The 23,540-nt window shown below is 44.7% G+C and overlaps 1 protein-coding gene across 8 annotated transcripts in view; it reads right to left on the bottom strand.

Moving 5' to 3' along the window:
* The window catches only part of rxrb (retinoid X receptor beta), a 35,155-nt gene that overhangs the window by 10,960 nt on the left and 655 nt on the right, over nucleotides 1-23,540 (bottom strand). For 3 of the 8 annotated variants that reach the window (XM_062972792.1, XM_062972787.1, XM_062972789.1), the window contains exons 2-4: nucleotides 5,885-6,129; nucleotides 2,634-2,787; nucleotides 897-1,076 (exon numbers count right to left, since the gene is read on the bottom strand). In XM_062972792.1, coding sequence (XP_062828862.1) covers nucleotides 897-1,076; nucleotides 2,634-2,787; nucleotides 5,885-6,037 — 487 coding nt within the window. In that variant the 5' untranslated portion in view covers nucleotides 6,038-6,129. Of the gene's footprint in view, nucleotides 1-896; nucleotides 1,077-2,633; nucleotides 2,788-5,884; nucleotides 6,130-10,906; nucleotides 11,011-14,142; nucleotides 14,224-23,540 lie in introns of those variants that run through there. The other 5 variants (XM_062972793.1, XM_062972791.1, XM_062972788.1 and 2 more) reach the window with 3 other exon arrangements.

The raw sequence follows: 23,540 nt of genomic DNA, 5'->3' as shown, positions 1-23,540 counted from the left end.
CAAAGACATGAAAATCAGCATGAGGGACTTTCCTTCCAAATTCAGGTAACTTTCTTTTGTCTACTCTTTTATCTGATATGCACTACTTGCAAAAGTAAAAGTATATATTTGCCCTCATTTCTGAACCTTACCAAAGTATCCTGTGAATGTTCTGTCTTGTTTCCTACCAAAAGCTCATATGTTGCACTGACTATAACTCTGTTATAGAAACCAACTATTACTAGGTTATGGGCCCAGCGTGCTTCCGCTGCACTCTGCTATAGATGCCAACATGCCTACAACTTTGTCAGGACTCTCCCCCTTTGCCCCTCTCTTTCTCCTCTGGGGGGACAGAGAGGGGGGAAAGGCGGGAGAGAGGATATGGCGACCGACCACCGCCAGGCCGCACGGGCAGCAGGCCCCGCTCTCCTCTTGCCCAGCAGACAGGGGATGAGCTGGGCCTCTTGCCCAATGCCGCCTGGCCTGGTGGTGGCAAGGGAACTCCCGCCGATGCTTCCCTCGGACTCAGGGAAGCCCCGGCGGGAGCCCTTGCCGTGGGGGGAGGACGAACACAGAGATCAACCGCTGCCACTGCTCACGGAGAACGCCCTGACCGCTGACGCTGCCCTTCCGTGGAGCCAGCCCCCCTCCCTCCCTCCCTCTCCCCAATGGAGATGAATATGGGGCCAGCACCCCTGGCGCCCTCCCAACATTTGGCCAGAGCCTCCGCCAAAGACGAGGGAAGACCGGAGTCCCGTCAAGACAGGTTACGAGGCCATGAAGGCCGGTCTGGATTCCTCAGGATTCTCAGGGGCTCCTGAGCCTGCTCCCGATGCCCCGCCTCCCCCTTGACCACCTCCATGAAGGAGATGGTCTCCCCGCCCCCTGCCCCCGTCCCGGGGTCTGCCCCCCGCTACCTTCCCGCTTCATGCCGGTGGCCAGGCATTTCTGGTAGCGGCAGTACTGGCAGCGGTTGCGCTGGCGCTTGTCCACGATGCAATCCTTGTTGTCGCGGCAGGTGTAGGTCAGGTCCTTCCGGATGGTGCGCTTGAAGAAGCCCTTGCAGCCCTCGCAGCTGTACACCCCGTAGTGCTTCCCTGGGGGCACCGGAGGAAGGCGAGGACTGAGTCGCGGTCAGCACTGCCCCCTCCCTACCTCCCCTCCGCCCCGAGGCTGCGGGCTCCACCAGACCAACCCCCCCCCCAAACACACACACATAGGCCAGCCCTTCCTCCCGAATTAACCATTACTCCCAAACCCAAAGAACTGTTGGATTCGAAGATGCATCGACATTTGTATACATTGAGAAAACAGCATATATCCCCAGAGGTGTTGCCCAGAGGTCAGAGAGGCCACTGTCCACCCACTTTCTCCCTTCCCCAGCTCTGAGAAGGCCTCCCTCAAAAGGCCTCCAAGGCAATCCTCTGTCAGCTCTCTTTGTAACTCTCTTTCCTTTCTCCATTTCCTTCTTACACGTTGGCCCCCTTTTCTTCCTTACTTTCCTCCTTCTCTTGCTTTCCTCCCTCCTCCCTTTTCCCCTACCTTGGTCTTCCCTTCTTTCTCCTTCTTTTCTTTTCTTTCTTCCCCTCCCCTCATACCTCCCCCCTCCATTGCTCTAGCCACCTTCCTTCTCTATCATCTGTAGTTTCCGCACTAAGTTCTGGAACACATCCCCTGCAGATAAAGGGATTGTACTATATATGGCTATATCCTCCTCTTCCTCTTCTAATCACTCTCTACTCCAGGTTGCTCTGAGTTTTTCAGGCTGGCTGGCCATGTTCCAGAAGCATTCTCTCCTGATGTTTTGTCCACATTTATGGCAGGCATCCTCAGAGGTTGTGAGGTCTGTTGGAATCTGGGCAAGTGGGGTTTATATACCTGCGCAATGATGTCCAGGTTGCGACAAAGAACCCCTGTCTGTTGGAGGCAAGTGTGAATGTTGCCATTGGATGGCTTGATTAGCACTGAATGGCCTTGCAGCTTCAAAGCCTGGCTGCTTCCTGCCTGGGAGAATTCTGTGTTGGGAGATGTTAGCTGGCCCTGATTATTTCATGTCTGGAATTCCCCTGTTTTCTGAGTGTTGTTCTTTATTTACTTGTCCTGATTTTGGTGTTTCACACTGGGAGCCAGATTTTGTTCATTTTCAATTGTTTTTCTGTGTAGCCTGACTCTGAGGATGCTGCCATAGATATGGGCGAAATATTAGGAGAGAATCTCCTGAAACATAGCCATACAGACTGGAAAACTTACAGCAACCTAGTGATTCTGGCCATGAAAGCCTTCGACAACACTCTCTACTCCGCCTGTTTCCCAGCCCTGCCCCATAATGTCCTTTATAGAGATGAAAGATGGCATCTCTATCTTTTCCCCCTCTGCACTGTACGCCCACTTTGAGTCTCAGTCTACATAATCTAATGCTATTTATTAGAAATAGCCATTGTTGGCTGTACAATTTTCTACAAGGCCCTATTATGCATTTCATAATGGGAGCATTCCTAAAACTGAAAAGATGTACAATGAATATTTCTAACGAATAGCATGACCAAAGGCTGAGGATATACACTAGTTAAGAGACAAAAGCAGGAGATAAGCAGCTATAACAATGGTAACAATGAGCCCCAGAGCAGCTGAGGGGTGGCTGGGGGTCTGCACACCTGAGGACCGGTCTCCGCAGATGGCGCAGAGGCGCTTGCCGGGCATCAGGGCCCCGTGGGGGTGGCCCGGCACCACCCTCATGCCCAGCGGGGGCTTCACGTCGTCCGAGCTGCTGACCGAGTGGAGGCCTGAGAGGTTCACCGTGGAGTTGATCTGCAAAGGCAGCGGAGAGGAGAAGCGGATGGAGGATAGGGAGGAACCTCCGCAGGGATCCTGCCCGCCACACTCTAAGGCAGGAGATACAGTGCTACACTTTGGCAGAATAATAATAATAATAATAATCATCATCATCATCATCATCATCCACCATATATATCTTGTTTGCTGTGTCATACTATGTCTTTGTGTCACTAATAATAATTCTTTATTTATATCCTGCTTTCCCCCCTTACAGGACCCAAAGTGACCTACAATCTATTAAAACCATATAAACAAACAATCCAAATACATTGATAAAAAGTATAAAACATTATAAACATTTTAAAATAGCAATAATATACATTCACATTTTTGTGGCATTGTGTCAGATTATACCGCACTTTGTTCCACGCCAAAAGAATGAAATGCAGAGTCACATCTTGTCCATTTCCTTTGGGATTCATCTCTAAGAGTACAGGGTCTAGACCAGACCTGCAAAACATACAGCCTGCAGGCCATTTGAGGTCACCCAAGGATTTTGGGCAGCCCAGAAAGAATGGTGTTAGGCACGGGTACCCAAACTAAGGCCCACCACCCTTGATCTAAACTTTAGACTCCTGTTGCCATTTGCGCTCTGCCACTACCGCTACCCTCTTCTTGCTTCTTAACTCTCCTTTCCTTTCTGTTCCCCTTTCTATTTCACTCCACTCCATACTTGCTCCCTCCAAAACAGAGGTAGGGAGGGGAGAAAGAAGAAGAAGAATAACTTAATTTTTGTCCCCCGCTTCCATCTCCTCGAAGGGAATCAGGGCAGCTTGCATGTGACACAAGGTGTCTAAAACAATGCACAAAATAAACACACAGTACAATACAAGAAGTAAAACCAAGAGCATATAAAACAACAATTTAAACACAGAACAGAGCCCAATAACCTGTCGTAAAACATGGCCAAACTGTAAACAAGGACAAGGGAATGGGATAGTGCATGCTGTAGCTAAGGAACAAGGGCATGGGATGAAAGTGCTGCACTGTGTCATTAATTGCGGACCATTGGAGCTAGGCATTCTCAAAGGCTTGTTTAAACATCCAAGTCTCCAAAGAAAGAAAAAGGAGGTAGGAAAAAGAACAAAGGGAAGGAGAAAAAGAAGGAAGGAGGAAAGGCAGGTAGGAAACAGAGGGAAGGAAGAGGCGAAATGGAGAATGAAAGCTAGGTGAGGAACAGGGAGGGAAGGAAGAAAGGGAGAAAGAGAGAGACACAGAAAAAGGAGAAAGAAGGAAGAGAAGAAAGGGAGGCAGGTGGGAACAGAGGGAAGGAAGAGAAGAAAGTGAGAAAGAAAGGTGGGAAACAAAGAGGGAAATAATTCAGAAAGCGTGACGTAGTGGTTTGAACCTGGGACGGTGGCTAAGTCCTGCGTGACCCAGAACTTAGGCGAGTCCCACTCTCTCAGTCTAAAATGAAGACAAAGGCAGATCCCCTTTGAAACAATATTGACAAAAAAAAAAACTCTGTTACGGTTTCCAACTTCTGAAAGGACTTGAAAACACACAACAACAACAACAACAACAACAACCACCACCACCACCACCACCAAATGACAGCCTGGCAACAACAACAACAACCAAATGACAGTCCAGACTCCTAACAGTCTGAGGGATCATGAGCTAGCCCTTTGCTTAGAAAGTTTGAGGACCCCCCCCCATGCAAGGAGTGCTTGCTGGGGGGGGGGGGGGGGCTTTTTCTGGGTCGGTAGCAACAGGAGTGGGGGGAGTGAGCCACCTCATAAGCAAGGTTCTTTCCAGTGATGCTATGAAACTCTGGGCCAATGGAATAGGTTCCTTCCTCAACCGCCTCCCCTTTTGAATCCTAAACGGAGGGGAGGGGACTCTAGACCTCATCGGACAGCAAGTCATTTGCCATCTGCTGGGCAGACAGAATAGAGCTCTTCTTCTTCTAATCTACACAGAGCTTGTAAAAGTCACATTTTGACTTTACTTCCTAGAATCCCCAAGCCACCAGGGTCAGTGATGCTGCTGGGTGGAGGATTCTGAGTGCTGTAGTCCAAAAGTGCAAATCATTTAGTAATTAAGTATACTTTTTTATTTGGAAAGTGAAACACTAAAAACCTATTTGTGGCCTGAAAAAGCTTGGCCTGTTCTAGACCCCCTCTCTTCTAGGCAAAACCATTCAAGGAGGAGATGGACAAGATGGAAGCGGTCCAGGGAAGGACCACCAGAAATGGTCCAAGCTTTGAAGGCCACGAATCCCTGTGAGGAGAGGCTGAGGGGGCTGGGGATGTTTAGTTTGGAGATGAGAGTCATGTGTTGGAAAGGAGGTCCCACTGAGGAGGAATTAGGGAGCAAGGCTTGTTTTCTGCTGCTCTAAAGACTGGGACGCAGTGGGGCCAAGGCTCTAAACTCCAGGAAAAGCATTTCTACCTTAACACAAGGAAGAACTTCCTGATGGGAAAAGCTGCTGGGCAGTGGAATAGAGCGCCCCTCAGTCTCCTTCTCTGGTGGTTTTGAAGCAGAGGCTGGATGGCCATCTGTCGGGAGTGCTTGGATGGTGTCTTCCTGCCTGGAAAGCCCTCCCGAGGGAGATCAGGCTGGCCTCCACTCTGCAAGCCTTCCGCACACAAATGACAAACCTTCAACTATATTTAGATGCCTTTAATAAACATGTGAGGACCCATTGATTTCACCAAGAACTTTACATGACTAAGATTGACTATTGTTGTTTTTATACCTGCAGTTATTGATTTTAATCAAGGGGTTTTATGGCTGTTATTCTTTTACGTTATTGTTTCTGCAATTTTTGTATTTTGTATGTTGCATCTTAGAGTGCTTTGTAAGCCACCCCCTCTGGGAGATGGTGGCAGGGTATAAATAAAGCATTATTATTGTTGTTGTTGTTGTTGTTGTTATTATAGGTTTTGGACTGGGTGGCTTTTTGGGGTCCCTTCCTACTCCAGTGGAATATAAACTGCCTGAGAATCTGGTGGGAGCAGAGCCTGTGTGGCCATCTGTCAGGAGGGCTTGAATGGTGTCTTTCTGCCTGGTGGAACAGGCTTGGCCCTTGGGGTCCCCTTGAACGCTATGATGCTATGATACACACCCATGTCGAGGAGGGCCTCACCTGGGGGCTGCTGACCGGTCCGTAGCCGATGGAGGGCGTGGCAGGGAGGCCCGGCGACCCCATGGAAGAGCTGATGACCGGGAAGGGGGAGCCCAGCCCGCCAATGGAGGTGGTCATGGCCGAGCCAATCATGGAGGGGTGCAGCGGGGCCGAGGGCTCCGGCGGGGGAGTGCCCCTCAGGGTCGGGGAGGAGCTGAGCGAAGAGCTGTCTGGACTCCTGCAGTCTACATGTAGAGGAAGAAGGAAGCAAAGAGAGAGAGAGAGAAAGGGTTAAGGCACTGGCATCATGGGCACCACATCGGAAGCACCTTCCTCCTCCCCAAGTCTCCAATCGGCGCCCAGCATTTCCCAAGAAGACCCCCCCACTCCGCTTGACACTCTTGGCTTCATCTCCGGATGTTGTGCAAAAGCACCAGGAAACACATGACCCTTGGGCTGTTTCCTGCGGCTAAGGATAACAGAATGAACTTCAACAGGGAGGAATGGACAGCATCGCACTCTGGCGATAAAAACAATAAGGCACTGATATACTGTATAGCAAGCAAGGGCATGTTTTGGACAATTGTGGGAGTTGAAGTCCAAAACACAAAGAAGGTTTAAGTTTGCCGCTGCCTGCTGTATAGCATGGATGAGATACCTGGCTTGGAAACAGTCCTGCTTTGGTCACTTGAAATGACCCTTTTTTCTGGTTCTGGGTCAAGCAATACAAGAAGGAGATGGACAAGATGGAAAAATGGCTCAACCATTATGATACACATCCTCAGCCAGAAGATGCAAAGATTAAAAAACTACACCTGTGCAGTCATTCATTAGGGATACTTTATACAGTAGAGTCTCACTTATCCAAGCTAAACGGGCCAGCAGAAGCTTGGATAAGCGAATATCTTCGTTTTAATAATTTTTATTAGGATAAGAATAGATTTCTTTTACATAAAAAGTGGGTCCCCCTTCACTGAATGGCTAAAAATCAACAAAATAAAATGGACAATATAGAAATAGGAGAAGATTAAATAATTAAAAGGAATAATGGAAATAGACTATCACCGCTCTGAGACACAAAAATGTAGAAGATTAAGGAATAAACAGAAGAAGAAAAAAGGAAAAGGGACTTTTTTTCCATTTCTTTATCTACACCACAAAGAAGAATGGAAGACCTTACTAAACCCCCCTTCTTTTTTTTTCTTTTTTTCTTCTTTTTCTCTCCTTTTGATATTTTTATATATTTTTTCTTTTTTTTAGTTTCTATATTTCCTACTTTTCTATTTACTTAGATTGTTCCCCCACTTTTTATGGATAAGCGAATATCTTGAATAATAAGGAGGGGTTAGGGAAAAGCCTATTAAACATCAAATTAGGTTATGATTTTACAAATTAAGTACCAAAACATCATGTTATACAGCAAATTTGACAGAAAAAGTAGTTCAATACGCAGTAATGTTATTTGGAATTACTGTATTTACGAATTTAGCACCAAAATATCATGATATACTGAAAACATTGACTACAAAAACGGCTTGGATTATCCAGAGGCTTGGATAAGCGAGGCTTGGATAAGTGAGACTCTAGTGTATTTCAAAGTTTGGGTCAACAGAGAACTTCTATGTTTCCATTAACACAGGGGGGTCTCCACAAATGTATGCAGCCTTAATGGTGTATAATTTTGGCAATATTTCTACCCCAAGATGTATACACCAGCAACACCTTATAACTCCAGATTTTTACCCCCCTCCCCCCCCCCCCTTCCCGGCAAACACTGGGTGCACAGGACAACAATGTCAACACCTTACAGAAATAATAAAATAGAATGGTTTTAAATAATTGTTTTTAAATTTCTAACTGATTCCATCATTATTGCAATTTTTATTCTTTGACATACATGAATAATAACAATAACAACAACAACAATGATTTTATTCTTATATCCCGCCACCATCTCGCCGAAGGGACATAGGGCAGCTTACATGGGGACTAGGCCCAACATAAACAGGATTACAAAGTAAACACAATTAAAAACATAAACAGATAAAAAAACATAATTAAAACAATTAAAATCAGAAAAATAAAATCATCATAAAATTACGTTAACTGACATCAACTAACCAACTAACTATTCATTTGGCCTTCACACCATCACCATTGGTACTATGAGTTGTTAAAGGGTGATTATATTTGAGGAGAACAATGCAGATGATGCTATTTTATATACCCAGTGTTGCCCAAGTACGCATTTTCTAATGCTACGTATTGGAAATAGTCATAGGATTTCATGAAGGTCCCATTAGAAAATACTAACCAGAGCATCAATAGTGTTTTATGAAAGTTTCAGTCCTTACCTTCTCAGTATAGAATAAACTCTGGTTTATTCTTCTTTTCCACCCATAAAATATACACTGCTCTGGATATGGGAAATGAATATAAGAACTGCATTACTCTCCAAGCTTTGTCCACTTCAGGACTCCTTTCTCCCTTCTCCAGCTCTCTTCCACGTCTGACTGTCCCTTTAAGGAGGTCTCCCTCAGAACACCTCCATGGCAAAGCACTGGAACTCTTCTCCTTGTCATCCCTCCTTTTATACTGCCTTCTTGTGGTAGCATCTGAATGATGCATGTATGTGCTGCATAAATACATACATATGTATTCATTTGGGAGGGTAGCCCTAAAAGGGATAGATTCTTTAAGTTGGATCATGAAAGGTATGTGCACCAATTTTGGTTCAGATCCATCAAGCCATGCAGGAGGAAACATCCATACTAACATATTTTCCCTTTTATAACTATAGATAACTACAGGGTGTCATCTGTTGGGGTTTGGACTCTGGACTCCCGGGGATAAACGCAATCATTAGGCGGCCAAGCCCACAATATAAAATAGTATACTTCGTATAAAATGGCAAGAGCAAGGCCTATTCTTTGGAATTAACTATACGTATGTATATATATATACACACACACATTTCCAAGCTGCAGATAGCAGAGTTTGTGGATTCAGAGGGATGGAAGTGGCCCTCAGTCCCTTTCTGCTGCATCTGAAAGGACTATTAGGCAGGGCAGCTTTGGCTCTTCAGGAGTCTGCATCTACACTAGTATATCACCAGTAAAGTGGTGCCAAATTACATTCATTCTGCACTGTAGATGCACGCTCTCAGGCCAGATTCCCCAAGAGGCCGATTAAATGTTAAACTTATGGCTTGACCCATTTTAAACTTGGAGATGGGATTCCGAGGAAGAGCGTGGAGCAAGAAAATCAACGGACCACTAGAGACATCTTCATAATGGCTATCCTTCCTAGGATGGGAAAATGCAGAACATGTCTTTTGCTTGTGCCCCGCCAAACCACGTCTCCCAGGATTTCACGGCAGTAAAAGTGGGTCCAAACTGCACTCATTCTGCAGTGGAGACACACCCAGAGAAGATCCCCCAACACCAGTCCTGCAAACACGGCCCTGACACCCCAGAGTCTGAGAATGATAGCAGGGGCACCCAAAGGCTATGTAGTCCTGCCCTCTTCTGCCAGGAAGGAAGGTACACAGTCCCAAAGATGACCATCCGGTCTCTGCCCAAGGAAGGGGCTTTACCGGACACAATAAGGAAGCAGCATAATCCCTAAAGAGCTCTTCTCAGCATTAGGAGGCTCTTCCTTAGGTGGAATCTCTCTTTCTACAATTCGACTCCATGGCTCCATTGTGTCCTAATCTCTAGAGCAGCAGAAAACATGATTTTTCTACACCTCAATGGGATCTCCTTTCCAATATGGAAAAATGGCTCTCCTGTCCACTTCTCTCGGTCTTCTCCGAGCTAAACATTCCCAGATCCCTAAGACAATCCTCAGAGGGATCCATGGCATCCACACCTTTGATCCTTTTAGTGACCCTTTGCTGGACCCCTTCCATCCTGTCAAAATTCCTATCTTGAATGGTTTGGCCAAGAACCGGACAAAGTGCTATTATTCCAGAAGACTTCCCCTCCATCTGGACACTTGACTCCTTTGGATGCAGCCTGGCATTGCATTGATCTTTTTAGCTGCCGCATCACACTCTTGACTCCTGTTCTTTCTCCAAAGGGAAGGAAGCAACCACAGCAGCGAGGAGGAAGGTTGGGCCCCACCCTCAAAGGAAGAGGAGGGGAGCCACCAGCCCCAATGGAGAGGCACCGCTTCCTTCCTTCCTTCCCAGGAATCCACCGGCCTGGCCTGGCCTGGCCCGACCCTGAATGATCCCAACTGACCCCTCGGGCCCTTCCTCCGCACTCCAGGGAGCTCTCATGGTGTATAGGACCTATAATGATGCATGGCTAGCAAGTACTTTACAGGGGTCATGTTTCCAGACTTTGTGCATGATGGATAGCAGCAAACTCTGTTGAAAGGGAGGACTTCCAGCCCAGGAAGACCGCAAAGTTACGCTTGAGGACCTAAAAATGCCCAGAGACAACATACATTGATAGGTGCAGTTAAGTTAAGCCACGGGCAATATTAGACCCTATTGAAATAAGTGCAACCTTAAATAACGAACCCTATTGAAATGTGTTTTGGGTTGGCAGGTTTTGGGAGTTGTTGTCCCAAAGTGAAGGAACTTCCTTTATTTGGGGAGGGGGCACAATTCAGACAGGGAAGGTTGGTTGAACACAGGCATGGGCAAACTTGGGCCCTCCATGTGTTCTGGGCTTCAACTTCCACTGTTTGGAACTGTGGGAGTTGAAATCTAAAACATCTGGAGGGCCCAAGTGTGCCCATGCCTGATTTAACATGATCCAGATCGCATTACCAGAAGAGCTTCCGTCAAGGCAGATGGCACCTCCACCCCCACAAACAGCCACAGAGACAGCCCTTGAAAGCTCCCACCATGCATCTTCCTCTCTCTCCCTGCTCTGCCCCTGTCTCTTGGGGCCCTGGTTTCTTCCCCACCTTTTAGGCTTCAGAATGGGAAGGGGCCCCAAAGGCCATATAGTCTGGCTCCCTTCCCACAAGGCCAGAAACCCACACTCAAAACACAAACCAGAGACCAACCTCTATTTCAGGATCTCTAAGGAAGGAGAGTCCACTGCCTTCTGCTGCTGAACAATACGCCCTCCTGATCTTGGGTCAGGGCCTCCTCCTCCCTGGCTATTTCGCTCTCATCTGGGAAGAAAACAAGCTTCCACACGTGACGAGGAGGAGCAGGAGGCCCTTCCTTCCTCCCTCCTTTCCTTCCTTCTACTACTCTGTTCTGGGGATGACTGACTGGCTGACTAACAGGTCTTGAGCAACGTTCTCTCCCTTCCTCCCCTCCCTGCGTTGCCCAAGGCACCCCTCCTGAGCACCAGCTGAGAGAACAGGGGCAAGGGATCGTAGTGTGGGGGGAGACACTGGGGGACATCAAGGGAGGCACCATCCAAGCCCATCCGACAGATGGCCACCCAGTCTCTGCTCAAAAGACTCCACTGGACTCCCAGGCAGAATATTCCGCTAACCATCAGGAAGTACTTCCTCGGGATCAGGCGGAATCGCTTTTCATGCAGCAAGAATCCATGGCTCCGTTGTGTCCCAGTCTCCAGAGCAGCAGGAAACAAGTTTCCCCATTCCTCCACAATATGACATCCGTTCCTATATTTAAAAGCCAAAAGCCACATTCCTGGCATGGAGGTCGAAGGCCTCGCTTACTACATGGCAAACAGGAAGACTTGGGGGCAACAACAGGCACAACCGAGAAAGAGATAAAACCCAAAGGGACACAAGAGGAGCAGCTGCCCCCAGGTTAGGCTCCACCTGCATTTGTACATCTTCCATTTCATCTTTGCAGCAACTCAGGTCTTGTAAAGTCAGGGCATCCATGGCTTTCTTGGTTGAGTCCATTCATCTGGAATTGAGTCTTCTTCTGGTCCTGCTGCTTTCTACCTTTGTTGCTATGAGCTGCCGTCAATGTATGGCAACACTAGGAATGAGAGGCCTCCAGGGCATTTTTTCATGAACAATCCCACTAGGCTTCCGTGGTTGAGTCTCCCCATTCAGAAGGCTGTCTTTTCCTTCTACCTTTTCCAGAATGGTAATCCTTTCTCGTGAGCCCTGTCTTCTCATTATGTGTCCAAAGTACAATGGTTTAGCAATCTTCACCTCTAGAGATAGTCCAGGCTTGATTTGCTACAGGATCAATTTATGAATGATTTCATTGTCTATGGGATCTGCACTACATTCCTTCCTGCCTGTTTCCTTCACTTCCCAACATTCAAATCCATGCAGGGAAAGTGGAACGGCATGGCCTGGATGCTTGAATGCTCTGTCTTGGTACTGGAGGATTGCTAGTTGCGCTTGAGTCCAGTGCCAAGATATGATAGTTAAATGCCAACACTTGGCCATCTCAGCACTTTGTCTCCTACATGAAGTTTAATACCTCCAGCACTGGGCTTTCCCCTAGAGATCAGTGGAACCTCCTTCTCTGGAAGTTTTTTAAACAGAGGTTGGAGGGCCACATATCAGGAGAGCTTTGATTGTGTCTTCCTGCCTGGCAAAAGCGGGCCAGACTGGATGGATGTCCTTTGGGGGTACCTTTTAACTCTAGGTCCCTTGGAGTCTATGATTTAGGGCACAAGAGGAATCACAGAGCCACCCCTCTCATCCAGCAACAGCCACCGGTCAGTCCCTAATAATAATAATAAAAATTATTATTATTATTATTATTATTATTATTATTATTATTCTCCAAAAAGAACACACTAGAACTGGCCTACTCCAAAGGAGAGGGTTTAGGTACTTCATCTCATTTTCAGCCAAGACTATGACCACTGAGTCACTTTCCCTTTTCACTTTCTCTGACTTCTTGAGTAGGGTATTTTTGAGTCCAAGTTTAGGCTTCATTCTGTGATATTGACCCTGTTCCTAAAGCCTTTCTCTTTTCTCTATCTATGACAAATTGGGGAAAAGCGACCAAAAAAGCCCCAAGAACTAACATCCCACAGAGAAGAGGAACCTCAGTCTCCCAAGAGCAACTTTGGCCTCCAAAGGCAAGCCAGGCTTGCTCAGGGCTGAGGGTTAGACTTCTTTTTACTTCCTTATGGAGGGTCATTGGGGAGGAAAGTTTCCTAATACTAGAGGCCCACTCAGATATTGATGGACTACAACACCCACTGATGCAAAGGACTCCCTATTGACCAGAGAATAATGGGACCTGGAGCCAAACCATATCAAGAGGGCCAACTTCCATAGGACTGGAGGATATAAACATCTCTAGAGATAACATATTTTTTTTCCAGCAGTAGATAAGCAAAACCATATGAAATTGTCCTGTAGTTATGCTTTGTGCCTCAATAGCCACTTTGTGTCTCAAAGAGATAAAAAAGGATATAATAATAATAATAATAATAATAATAATAATAATAATAATAATAATGAGTCACATTGCATTATGTACAGTCCAGGGGCCCTTTCACCACTCGAAACAATGGTGCTGTGATTAAAGCTTTAACTACCATGTTCTTATGCCACCCTGAGATTCCCAGTTTGTTTAGAAATACTTCAAATTCTTAGGAATTAGAAAATGAAGGATTGAATGCCTCCCCATCTGCAAACCTGAGACTTCATAGAATGGACCTGGTCGCTTTTGGCTTCACCAAACGAACTTCAAACTATGAATTTTGAATGTACATTTTTTTTGTATTGGGTTTTTAATCTTGGTTCTGTTTTTTAATATATGTATTGTCATGGTCCGTGTCGTACCCTGGCTTGGAGCTGTGAAGAGAGGCAGGGACAAATAAAATGTATGATAATGGTGATGCCATGGCAGTTAAAGTATAACTGGCATTATAATTGAAAGGGCTCCTGAGGTGACTTGAAAAGGAATCCTGCAGAAATGAGGAACCCAAATGATTGGGAGTGGGCTCTGCTTTGCAGCGTGGGACAGGAAGACGTGACATGAGGTTAACAACTACCCTATTTACTTGAATGTCATGCTCACCTTTTTTTGGCTAAATTATCTCATTAAAATTGGGGTACACATTAGATTTGCATAATACTGTAATGTTAGTGTTGAGCCAAAGCAAAAGGGGAGCCTGCTTCAGGAACTGCACCAAGAGCTCTATTTGAGGGACATCATCTCTAATTTAAGGGGCAGTGCTCAATGCTATGCAATGCTGGGATGTATAGTTTGGCCCAGGAATTGCAGACCCCCTCTCACTCCAGCAGCCCTCCTCCACTTTCGCTGGGGATCGGGGCCCAGGACCCCCACAAAAGGGGGGAAAGCATGAATGAAAAAAAAAACACTTTCTTTTTACCTGGAAGACCACCACTCTAGGAATCTCTAGGTCCTCCGCCAGAAGCTGATCACAGAGCCACCCTGAACGACGTAGAGATTCCTAGGGAGAACATAACAATCAAATCCGCAAATAATCCAATCCCTAACTTTAAACCTGCAAAAATGGAGGGCTGAAGGGACATCACTCATGTAACGAAAACCACTCAATTAACTTTGTTGAAATCGTTGAATGCGATTTCCTGCTTCTTGGCGGGGGGTTGGACTGGATGGCCCATGAGGTCTCTTCCAAATCTACTATTCTATGATTCTATGATTTGTGCTGGAGACTGGAAGGCTCCTAATACCAGCTCTCAAGGAACAGAACAGGAGGGCATTATTATTATTATTATTATTATTATTATTATTATTATTATTATTATTATGATTATGCTTTCTTCTCATAAATGAGACTTAAAGTGTATGATTAGTGCAAAATTACTATGAAAGCAACCATTTTGTTTTCCCCTGATCTTGACCTGGATTCTATTCCCATTGGCCACAAATACTGAAGGTGAAGAAGTCCCATGGGAGGCCCAGAGTACAGTTCAGTCCCCGTATTCAAGGTGAAAATTACAGTGGAAACAGAAAACCATATTTAATAGCAGGGCCTATTGAAATGAACAGTTTCTGCTACATTACTATAGAATCGCCTTCCTTCTCTGAAGGTCCTTAAGCACAGGCTGGGGGGCCATCTGCCAGGGATGCTCTGACTGTGCTTTTCCTGCATAATGACCACCTCTGCTCCCCCTCTCCCCTTTTTAACAGTCCCATCAGCACAGGAAGGGGCCTGTAGGGTCAAGGCAAGAGCCTGCTTAAAATAGAAGGCCCTCCATATCCACAGGCTCTGTATCCACAGATTCAGCTAGGAATACTACACGAGGGAATCAGTTTTACTAGATCATTGCCCATCAAGGGACTTCAGCATCCAAAGAGTCTGTATTATCAGATACCACCATCTATACCTTCGAACCATTAAAATAAATATCCTAAAAAGCGAACCGGGATTTTCCTGTTTTACACAAGGTAAGCCATTCCATGATTTCACTAGGCCATTGTATATAATCAGACTTTCGTATCAATAGTTTCCACCATTCACTGCTTGAAAACATTAGAATAAATATCCCTAAATTTGGAACTTTGATATTGCCATTTTGTGTGGCAGCAACATGTTAATATTATATATAGAATCATAGAATAGTAGAGTTGGAAGAGACCTCATGGGCCATCCAGTCCAACCCCTTTCTGCCAAGAAGCAGGAAATCGCATTCAAAGCACCCCCGACAGATGTCCATCCAGCCTCGGCTTAAAAGCCTCCAAGGAAGGAGCCTCCACCACAGCCCGGGGAAGAGAGTTCCACTGTCGAACAGCCCTCAGTGTGAGGAAGTTCTTCCTGATGTTCAGGTGGAATCTCCTTTCCTGTAGTTTGAAGCCCTTGTTCCGTGTCCTAGTCTGCAGGGCAGCAGAAAATAAGCTCCCTCCCTCCTCCCTATGACTTCCCTTCACGTATTTGTATATGGCTATCATGTCTCCTCTCAGCCTTCTCTTTTGTAGGCTAAACATGCCTAGTTCTTTAAGCCGCTCCTCATAGGGCTTGTTCTCCAGACCTTTGATCATTTTAGTTGCCCTCCTCTGGACGCTTTCCAGCTTGTCAACATCTCCCTTCAACTGCGGTGCCCAGAATTGGACACAATATTCCAGGTGTAGTCTGACCAAGGCAGAATAGAGGGGAAGCATGACTTCCCTGGATCTAGACGCTATACCCCTATTGATGCAGGCCAGAATCCCGCTGGCTTTTTTAGCAGCCGCATCACATTGTAGGCTCATGTTTAACTTGTTGTCCACGAGGACTCCAAGGTCTTTTTCGCACACACTGCTGTCAAGCCAGGCGTCCCCCATTCTGTATCTTTGATTTCCATTTTTTCTGCCGAAGTGAAGTATCTTGCATTTGTCCCTGTTGAACTTCATTTTGTTAGTTTTGGCCCATCTCTCTAGTCTGTCAAGATCGTTTTGAATTCTGCTCCTGTCTTCTGGAGTGTTAGCTATCCCTCCCGGTTTGGTGTCGTCTGCAAATTTGATGATCGTGCCTTCTAACCCTTCGTCTAAGTCGTTAATAAAGATGTTGAACAGAACCGGGCCCAGGACGGATCCCTGCGGCACTCCACTTGTCACTTCTTTCCAAGATGAAGACGACGCATTGGTGAGCACCCTTTGGGTTCGTTCGCTTAGCCAATTACAGATCCACCTAACCGTAGTTTTGTCTAGCCCACAATATATAATTTATTAATATAATTTATTAAGCCATTGTCTATAATAGGACTTCAGCTCGTACGGATTCTTCACTGACTGATTCCACCATTCATGGTTTGAAAACATCAAAACAAAACATTCCATAAATCAAACCTTCATTTTTGTCATTGTATGTAAGGGACAACATTGTACTACGGCGTTGCATATAAAGGGACTTGAGCACCCAGTGATTTTGGTGCCAATAGAAAGTCCTAGAGTCAAACCCCAGCCACTTTATGTCTCAAACAAAGAGATAATAGGGGGATATAGATAATGATAATAACAACATCGCAGACCCTTGGTATGACATAAATCCCTCAAAAGCCCCTCATAAGTCGCATCTCCCTCCTGAGCCGCAGGAGACAGATTAAGCTCTACCATGTAAGATCTCTGCTGCTGCTGCTGCTGCACAGAGAATCCATATCCATGGAGGTTGATGGGGAGGCCTAAGAGGGTATCGAAATGGGAGGAAAACACAATTTGGGGGTAACACTTGCCGTATTCCTCAATGCGCTCAGAGCCACACTCTTCACTGGAACCTGGAAGCAGGGTCGAGGGAGCCAGACGGCGGTCCCCCCATTCCACCCATACCCAAGACTTTGCTCAGCTAATCCTAATCCTCCCATCTCTCTGCGGCCTCCCTCCTGCCTCCTGTGAACCCAGGAAGGCCGTCAACTTTGGTTCCACAGATCTCTGTACTTCTCTTTCATTACAAGGCTCAAGGAATATGGCTTCATATTTAACATCTGTCCCCTTTTCCCTCTCCAAACAGTCTGATTTCAGTTACAGCAACATTCCCCCATCACTCAGGGAAGGGAAATCTCAACCCTAGCTTCAGATATGAGGGGTTACTCCTCTCAAACATCCCCATCATCATCCTCCTCCTCATCATCATCCTACTTTCCTGTCTTAAACAGGACTCAAATCAGCTTACAACACTAAAAATAATATATTATTCCTCTACTCAGGCTGGACCTATTCTGACATATAATGCAGTTTGAATGTCAAGCTGCATTATATGGCAGTGTAGACCCAGTCCCAGTTAATGATACCCTCCAGCCTTTTTCTCTCTTCATCTGTGGGAGAAAGCAGCCATCACATGACGTGTCTCTTTGAGGGGGGCGGCCTCCTTCCCCCCAATTCACCCACACAAGCTGGAGAAGTGGTAAATATGATTTTCCTTATCATGTTCATTTATATCCAGCTTTGTTTTTTAATGTTACAATATATCTTTGTGTCTCCATCAAGAGATACAAATATTAAAGTATGAGAATCTGGGTGTTGTATTGGGGGGGGGGGGTCAGCCTTCCTTCTTCCCAACCTCCCCACCTTTGTTCCTATCCTGACCCCCAATTCCTTCCCTTTCTCCCCCCTTCACTTGAAAAGGGTGGGACCTAATAATAACATTATTATAGTAATTTTAATTTGTTATCTGCCCCTCCTTACAGCTCAAGGTGGAGTACAACACAGCCAAAACACCCACACAAAACAAAACACCATCAAAACACATAGTACAAAGATTAAAACACGATACCAATAGCATGCAAATGTACAAGTCAGAGTTAAAACTGACTGGGATGCCCTCCTGTCGAAGAGATGGCTCTTCAGTTGTGCTTTAAATCCCAGTAGCTGATTTAGCTGTCAGATCCCAGGTCACAGGCTCAGCCCTATAAGTGGCCCCTCCTCCTCCTTCCATCCCTCCCTCCCTCCCCATGTTTCTTCCCCATTTCTTTCTGTCTTTTTGGAATAATTTACTTCCTTTTTTGGAATATTTAGAACTGTTATGTGCCATAAACTATGCCACACAAGGTGACTAATGCGCCTGGAAAGCGACACGTGGATCAGACTGTTTATGATCTACACAGAGAAGAAAGCTCAGCCATTGACATTTCAAATTCCAGGAATTTCGGGGTAGGAGGAAGATATCAGTAATTTACACTGATTTTATTTCTGACTTCACTGACTTCCTCTTTAGTTTTTGTTGTTATCATCATCTCACTTTTTGCTCGATTGTGATGCAAAGCAGCCAAGAGCATTAAGCATGGCAGTTCAAAATCCACAACACACACACATATTGAAACAGAACTAAACAAGTCATCCAATGAAAAAGAATTAACTGATTAAAGGAAACCACTGGTAAAACATACGAGGATGATTTGTGCAATTAAGTTATATGATCTAATCTGAATTAGAATTTTTAAAAAAACAAAGGATACAATATCGTAAATTCTTTAAGACGCATATAGCATTTGAAATGTGAAAGAGGCATTCTGTGGCAGTTGCCACACAAACAAGACCCGTTAGGTGCTCTGTAGTCTTGAATCATAGAATCCTAGAGCTGGAAGAGACCTCACGGGCCATCGAGTCCAACCCCCTGCCAAGAAGCAGGAAGATGACATTCAGAGCACCCCTGACAGATGGCCCCGACAGGTGGAATTCTTTTTTCAGTGGTTTTCAGATGACCTTGACTATTTCTTTTTTTGTGTGTGTTTAAACCTATTTTAATGCTTATATGCCGTAAGTTTTAAATCACAATGTACACTATGTTGAGCACTGTGAGCCACTTTGAGTCTCGTCTAAGAGAAGAAACTGAGATATGAATATACAGTAGAGTCTCACTTATCCAACATTCTGGATTATCCAACACATTTTTGTAGTCAATGTTTTCAATACATCATGATATTTTGGTGCTAAATTTGTAAATACAGTAATTACTACATAGCATTACTGCGTATTGAACTACTTTTTCTGTCAAATTTGTTGTATAACATGACATATTGGTGCTTAATTTGTAAAATCATAACCTAATTTGATGTTTAATAGGCTTTTCCTTAATCCCTCCTTATTATCCAAGATATTCGCTTATCCAACGTTCTGCCGGCCTGTTTATGTTGGATAAGTGAGACTCTACTGTAATAATGATAATAATAATGATGATGCTGTCAACTCAGGACCATTTGCCACTCAATTTGGTGCTCAATAGAATCGTAGACTAATAGAGTTGGAAGAGACCACATGAGTCATCTAGTCCAACCCCCTGCTATACATAGGTTTGACAAGAACTCTACAAGGGAAGTCCCTGAAAAGACTGTCACCCAGAGAAACCCCTTTTTATCAGTCCCAAGAGAAGACTGTGGAACGACCTGATAAAGGAAGAGCTAAAGGAGTCTTCGGAATGTAAAACACAATTGAAGATCCATCACTTCTGACAGGAGGTCAACCCAGTCAACTCTCAATAAGGAGTTTTGATTTGCACTCTATTACCACTCTATGCCCATTCTGTGGCTGTGTATGGCATACGTTTTCATATAATCCATTTAAACAGAGGCCGGATGGTCATCTGTCGGGGGTGCTTTGATTGTGCTTTCCCTGAATGGCAGGGGGTTGGACTGTATGGCCTACACGGTCTCTTCCAACTCTGTTATTCTATGATTAATGTCTTTTTATCTATGCAATTTAGCTATTTATTGTATTTTTATTTCATTTGTTTTCAAATTTGTAGTACACCACCTCGAGCTGTGGTGGGTAATAAATAAAATTATTATTATTATTATTATTATTATTATTATTATTATTATTATTATTATTATTTTATTATGACTCAGCAAACAAGATAGATATGCTGGATTTCATATCACAAAATCACAAGTCGAACACTTCCCAAGTGTCTAGGACTGTGTGATGTATTTTCGGATGATGTGTGCAAATCCCAGTAGGGTGGCCTTTTGCAGTTGGCAGATTGTAATTTTGTCAATGTCTATTGTTTCCAAATGCCGGCTGAGATTTTTATTATTTTTATTTATTATTATTATTTCCTGGTGTCATTTTTAGCCCTGGGAGCCTTTTGGTGAAACCTAATTCCTGTCAGTCGAGCAGGAGACATGGAAATTATCTCCTTCCAATGACACCTGGAGTTTCCCTCTCGTCAGAAGATGCCCTTCTTCTGGATAAATTGGGGGAAACTGGGAGATCCCTTGCTTCCAGGGCAAAGATCCATTATTATTCATTATTCATTAACTGACAGGAGTTAGGTTTTGCCCATAAGACTCCCAGAGTTAAAAAGGACACCAGGAACTAATAATAATAATAGATAATAATACAAAATGATCTTAACCACTTGGTAGCAAAAAATGAAATGCAAAGATACGGAATGGGGGATGCCTGGCTCGACAGCAGTACGTGTGAAAAAGATCTTGGAGTCCTCATGGGGAGGATAGTGAACATAAGCCAACAATATGATGTGGCAGCTAAGAAAGCCAATGGGATTTTGTCCTGCATCAAGAGGAGTCTAGTGCCTAGGTCCAGGTAAGTCATGCTCCCCCTCTCTTCTATTCTGCCTTGGTCAGACCACACCTGGAATCACGCTGTGTCCCATTCTGGGCACCGCAATTGAAGGGAGATGTTGACTCTAAGCTGGAATGTGACCAGAGGAGGGCTACTCAAAGGATCAAGGGTGTGGAGAACAAGCCCTATGAGGAGTGGCTGAAAGTTGCTGCTAACTGTGAGAGCAATAAGGTTGAACGCTGTGAAAGCCACCCACTGCATGGCTATCAGCCTCCTCCCAGTAGATTCAAATCAAGGAAAAGCTTCATGAGAACCACCACTCCTCTTAACGTTTTCTCCAGCAACAGCAAGAGTATCACTCTGGGCAGCTAAACCAGGAAATCCCAATTGGATGGACTCCCACGAGGGTCTTCCTTCCTCCAGGGGCTAACCAATAATGGGCAACTTGGAAGTCCCTGAACAGACTCAGAAACGGAGTGGGCAGATCAAAAGACAACCTGGCAAAAATGGCACTACCTGAAAGAATCCTCCACCTGGTGTGCCTGTGGAGCAGAACAAACAACTCGGCACCTGTCTGCTTGCCCACCATGCCCTGCCTCATGCACAAAGGAAGAGTTGTTTAAAAGCTACAGACAACACGGTCACTGGTGCCTGCTTTTGGTCTAAAACTATTTAGCTGGTTATGATCCCTTAACTTTATCAGTTTTAAACTTATTCATTATGCAATGCTTTTGACACGAAATAAACAAATAAATGCCCAGAGTGGGAGAAAGAACTCTTGTCTGCTTGAGGCAAGTGTGAATGTTGCCATTGGCCATCTTGATTAGCACTGAATGCCCTTGAAGCTTCAAAGTCAACAACAACAACAACAATAATTTATTTATTATATCCTGCCTCCATGTCCCCAAGGAGACTCAGGGCGGCTTACATGGGGACAAAGCCCTAAAACAACAGTTGATATATACAATAGAGTCTCACTTATCCAAGCCTCCCTTATCCAAACTTCTGGATTATCCAAGCCATTTTTGTAGTCAATGTTTTCAATATATCGTGTTATTTTGGTGCTAAATTCATAAATACAGTAATTACAACATAACATTACTGTGTATTGAACTAATGTTTCTGTCAAATTTGTTATATAACTTGATGTTTTGGTGCTTAATTTGTAAAATCATAACCTAATTTGATGTTTAATAGGCTTTTTCTTAATTCCTCCTTATTATCCAAGATATTCACTTATCCAAGCTTCTGCCAGCCCGTTTAGCTTGGATAAGTGAGACTCTACTGTACATAAAAAAAACAATACAAGTTAGAAGGTTAAAATACATAGCAAAACTAAACAATTTTAAGACTTTAAAATAAACACAGAACATAACAAAGAACAACACTCAGAAGACACAGGAATTCTGGGCAGGAAACAATCAAGGCCAGTTAACACCTCTCAACAAATGATTCCCGCAGGCAGGAATCAGCCAGGCTTTGAAGCTGCAAGGCTATTCAATGCTAATCAAGGTGACCAATGGCAAGATTCACTCTTGCCTCAAGCAGACAAGAGTTCTTTCCTCCACCCTGGACATTATACAGTAGAGTTTTGCTTATCCAACCTTCGCTTATTCAATGTTCTGTATTATCCAAAGCAGTCTGTCTTTGAACAGTCAATGTTTTTGTAGTCGATGTTTTCAATACATTGCAAAGTTTTGGTGCTAAATTCGTAAATACACTAATTACTATATAACGTTACTGCGTACTGAACTGCTTTTTCTGTCAATTTGTTGTAAAACATGATGTTTTGGTGCTTAATTTGTGAAATCATAATGTAATTTGATGTTTAATAATAATCCCTCATTATTTATTTATTTATTTACAACATTTCTACCCTGCCCTTCTCACCCGCGGGGACTCAGGGTGGCTTACAACAACCGGCAAAATTCAATGCCAAACAGATCAATAAAACAGCAACACATTTAAAACCATTAACAATAATCCATAAAGTACATTACTCAAGCTTAAAACATATAGTTACTTAATACCATTCTTCCAAGGAACCACTGCACATAAACCTAAGTTCAAATCATGTCAATATAGACTAAAAGGTTTTCCCGTGACGTCAAGTCCAGTCATGTCTGACTCTGGGGGTTGGTGCTCATCTCCATTTCTAAGCCCAAGAGCCGGCGTTGTCCGTAGACACCTCCAAGGTCATGTGGCCATTGGCATGACTGCATGGAGCACCATTACCTTGCCCACGAAGCGGTACCTATTGATCTACTCACATTGGCATGTTTTTGAACTGCTAGGTTGGCAGGAGCTGGAGCTAACATCAGCCGCTCACGCCGCTCCCGGGGTTTGAACCTGGGACCTTTTGGTCTGCAGCTCAGTGCTTTAACGCACTTCGCCACCGGGGCTCCTGTCAATATAGCATTTATTTATTAAACGCTTGCGCACAAAGCCATGTCTTAATGTTATCTAACATTTTCGCTTATCCAACGTTCTGCCGGCCTGTTTATGTTGGATAAGCGAGACTCTCCTGTATAAACAAACCCCACTAGCCTAGTTTCCAACAGACCTCACAACCTCTGAGGATGCCTGCCACAGATTTGGGCGAAACGTCAGGAGAGAATGCTTCTGGAACATGGCCAGACAGCCCGGGAAAACTCCCAGCAACCCAAGCATTCATGAATCATAGAATACTAAGGTTGGAAGAGACCACAGGGGCCATTTAGTCCAACCCCAACCTGTCATGCAGGAAAAGCACGATCAAAGCACCCCTGACAGATGGCCACCCAGCCTCTGTTTGGCAGCCTCCAAGGA

The sequence above is a fragment of the Anolis carolinensis genome, chromosome 2 (assembly GCF_035594765.1).
Source record: "Anolis carolinensis isolate JA03-04 chromosome 2, rAnoCar3.1.pri, whole genome shotgun sequence".
Lineage (NCBI taxonomy): Eukaryota > Metazoa > Chordata > Lepidosauria > Squamata > Dactyloidae > Anolis > Anolis carolinensis.
The sequence above is the reverse complement of the archived record's forward strand: the minus strand, read 5'-3'. Positions and strand labels throughout refer to the sequence as shown.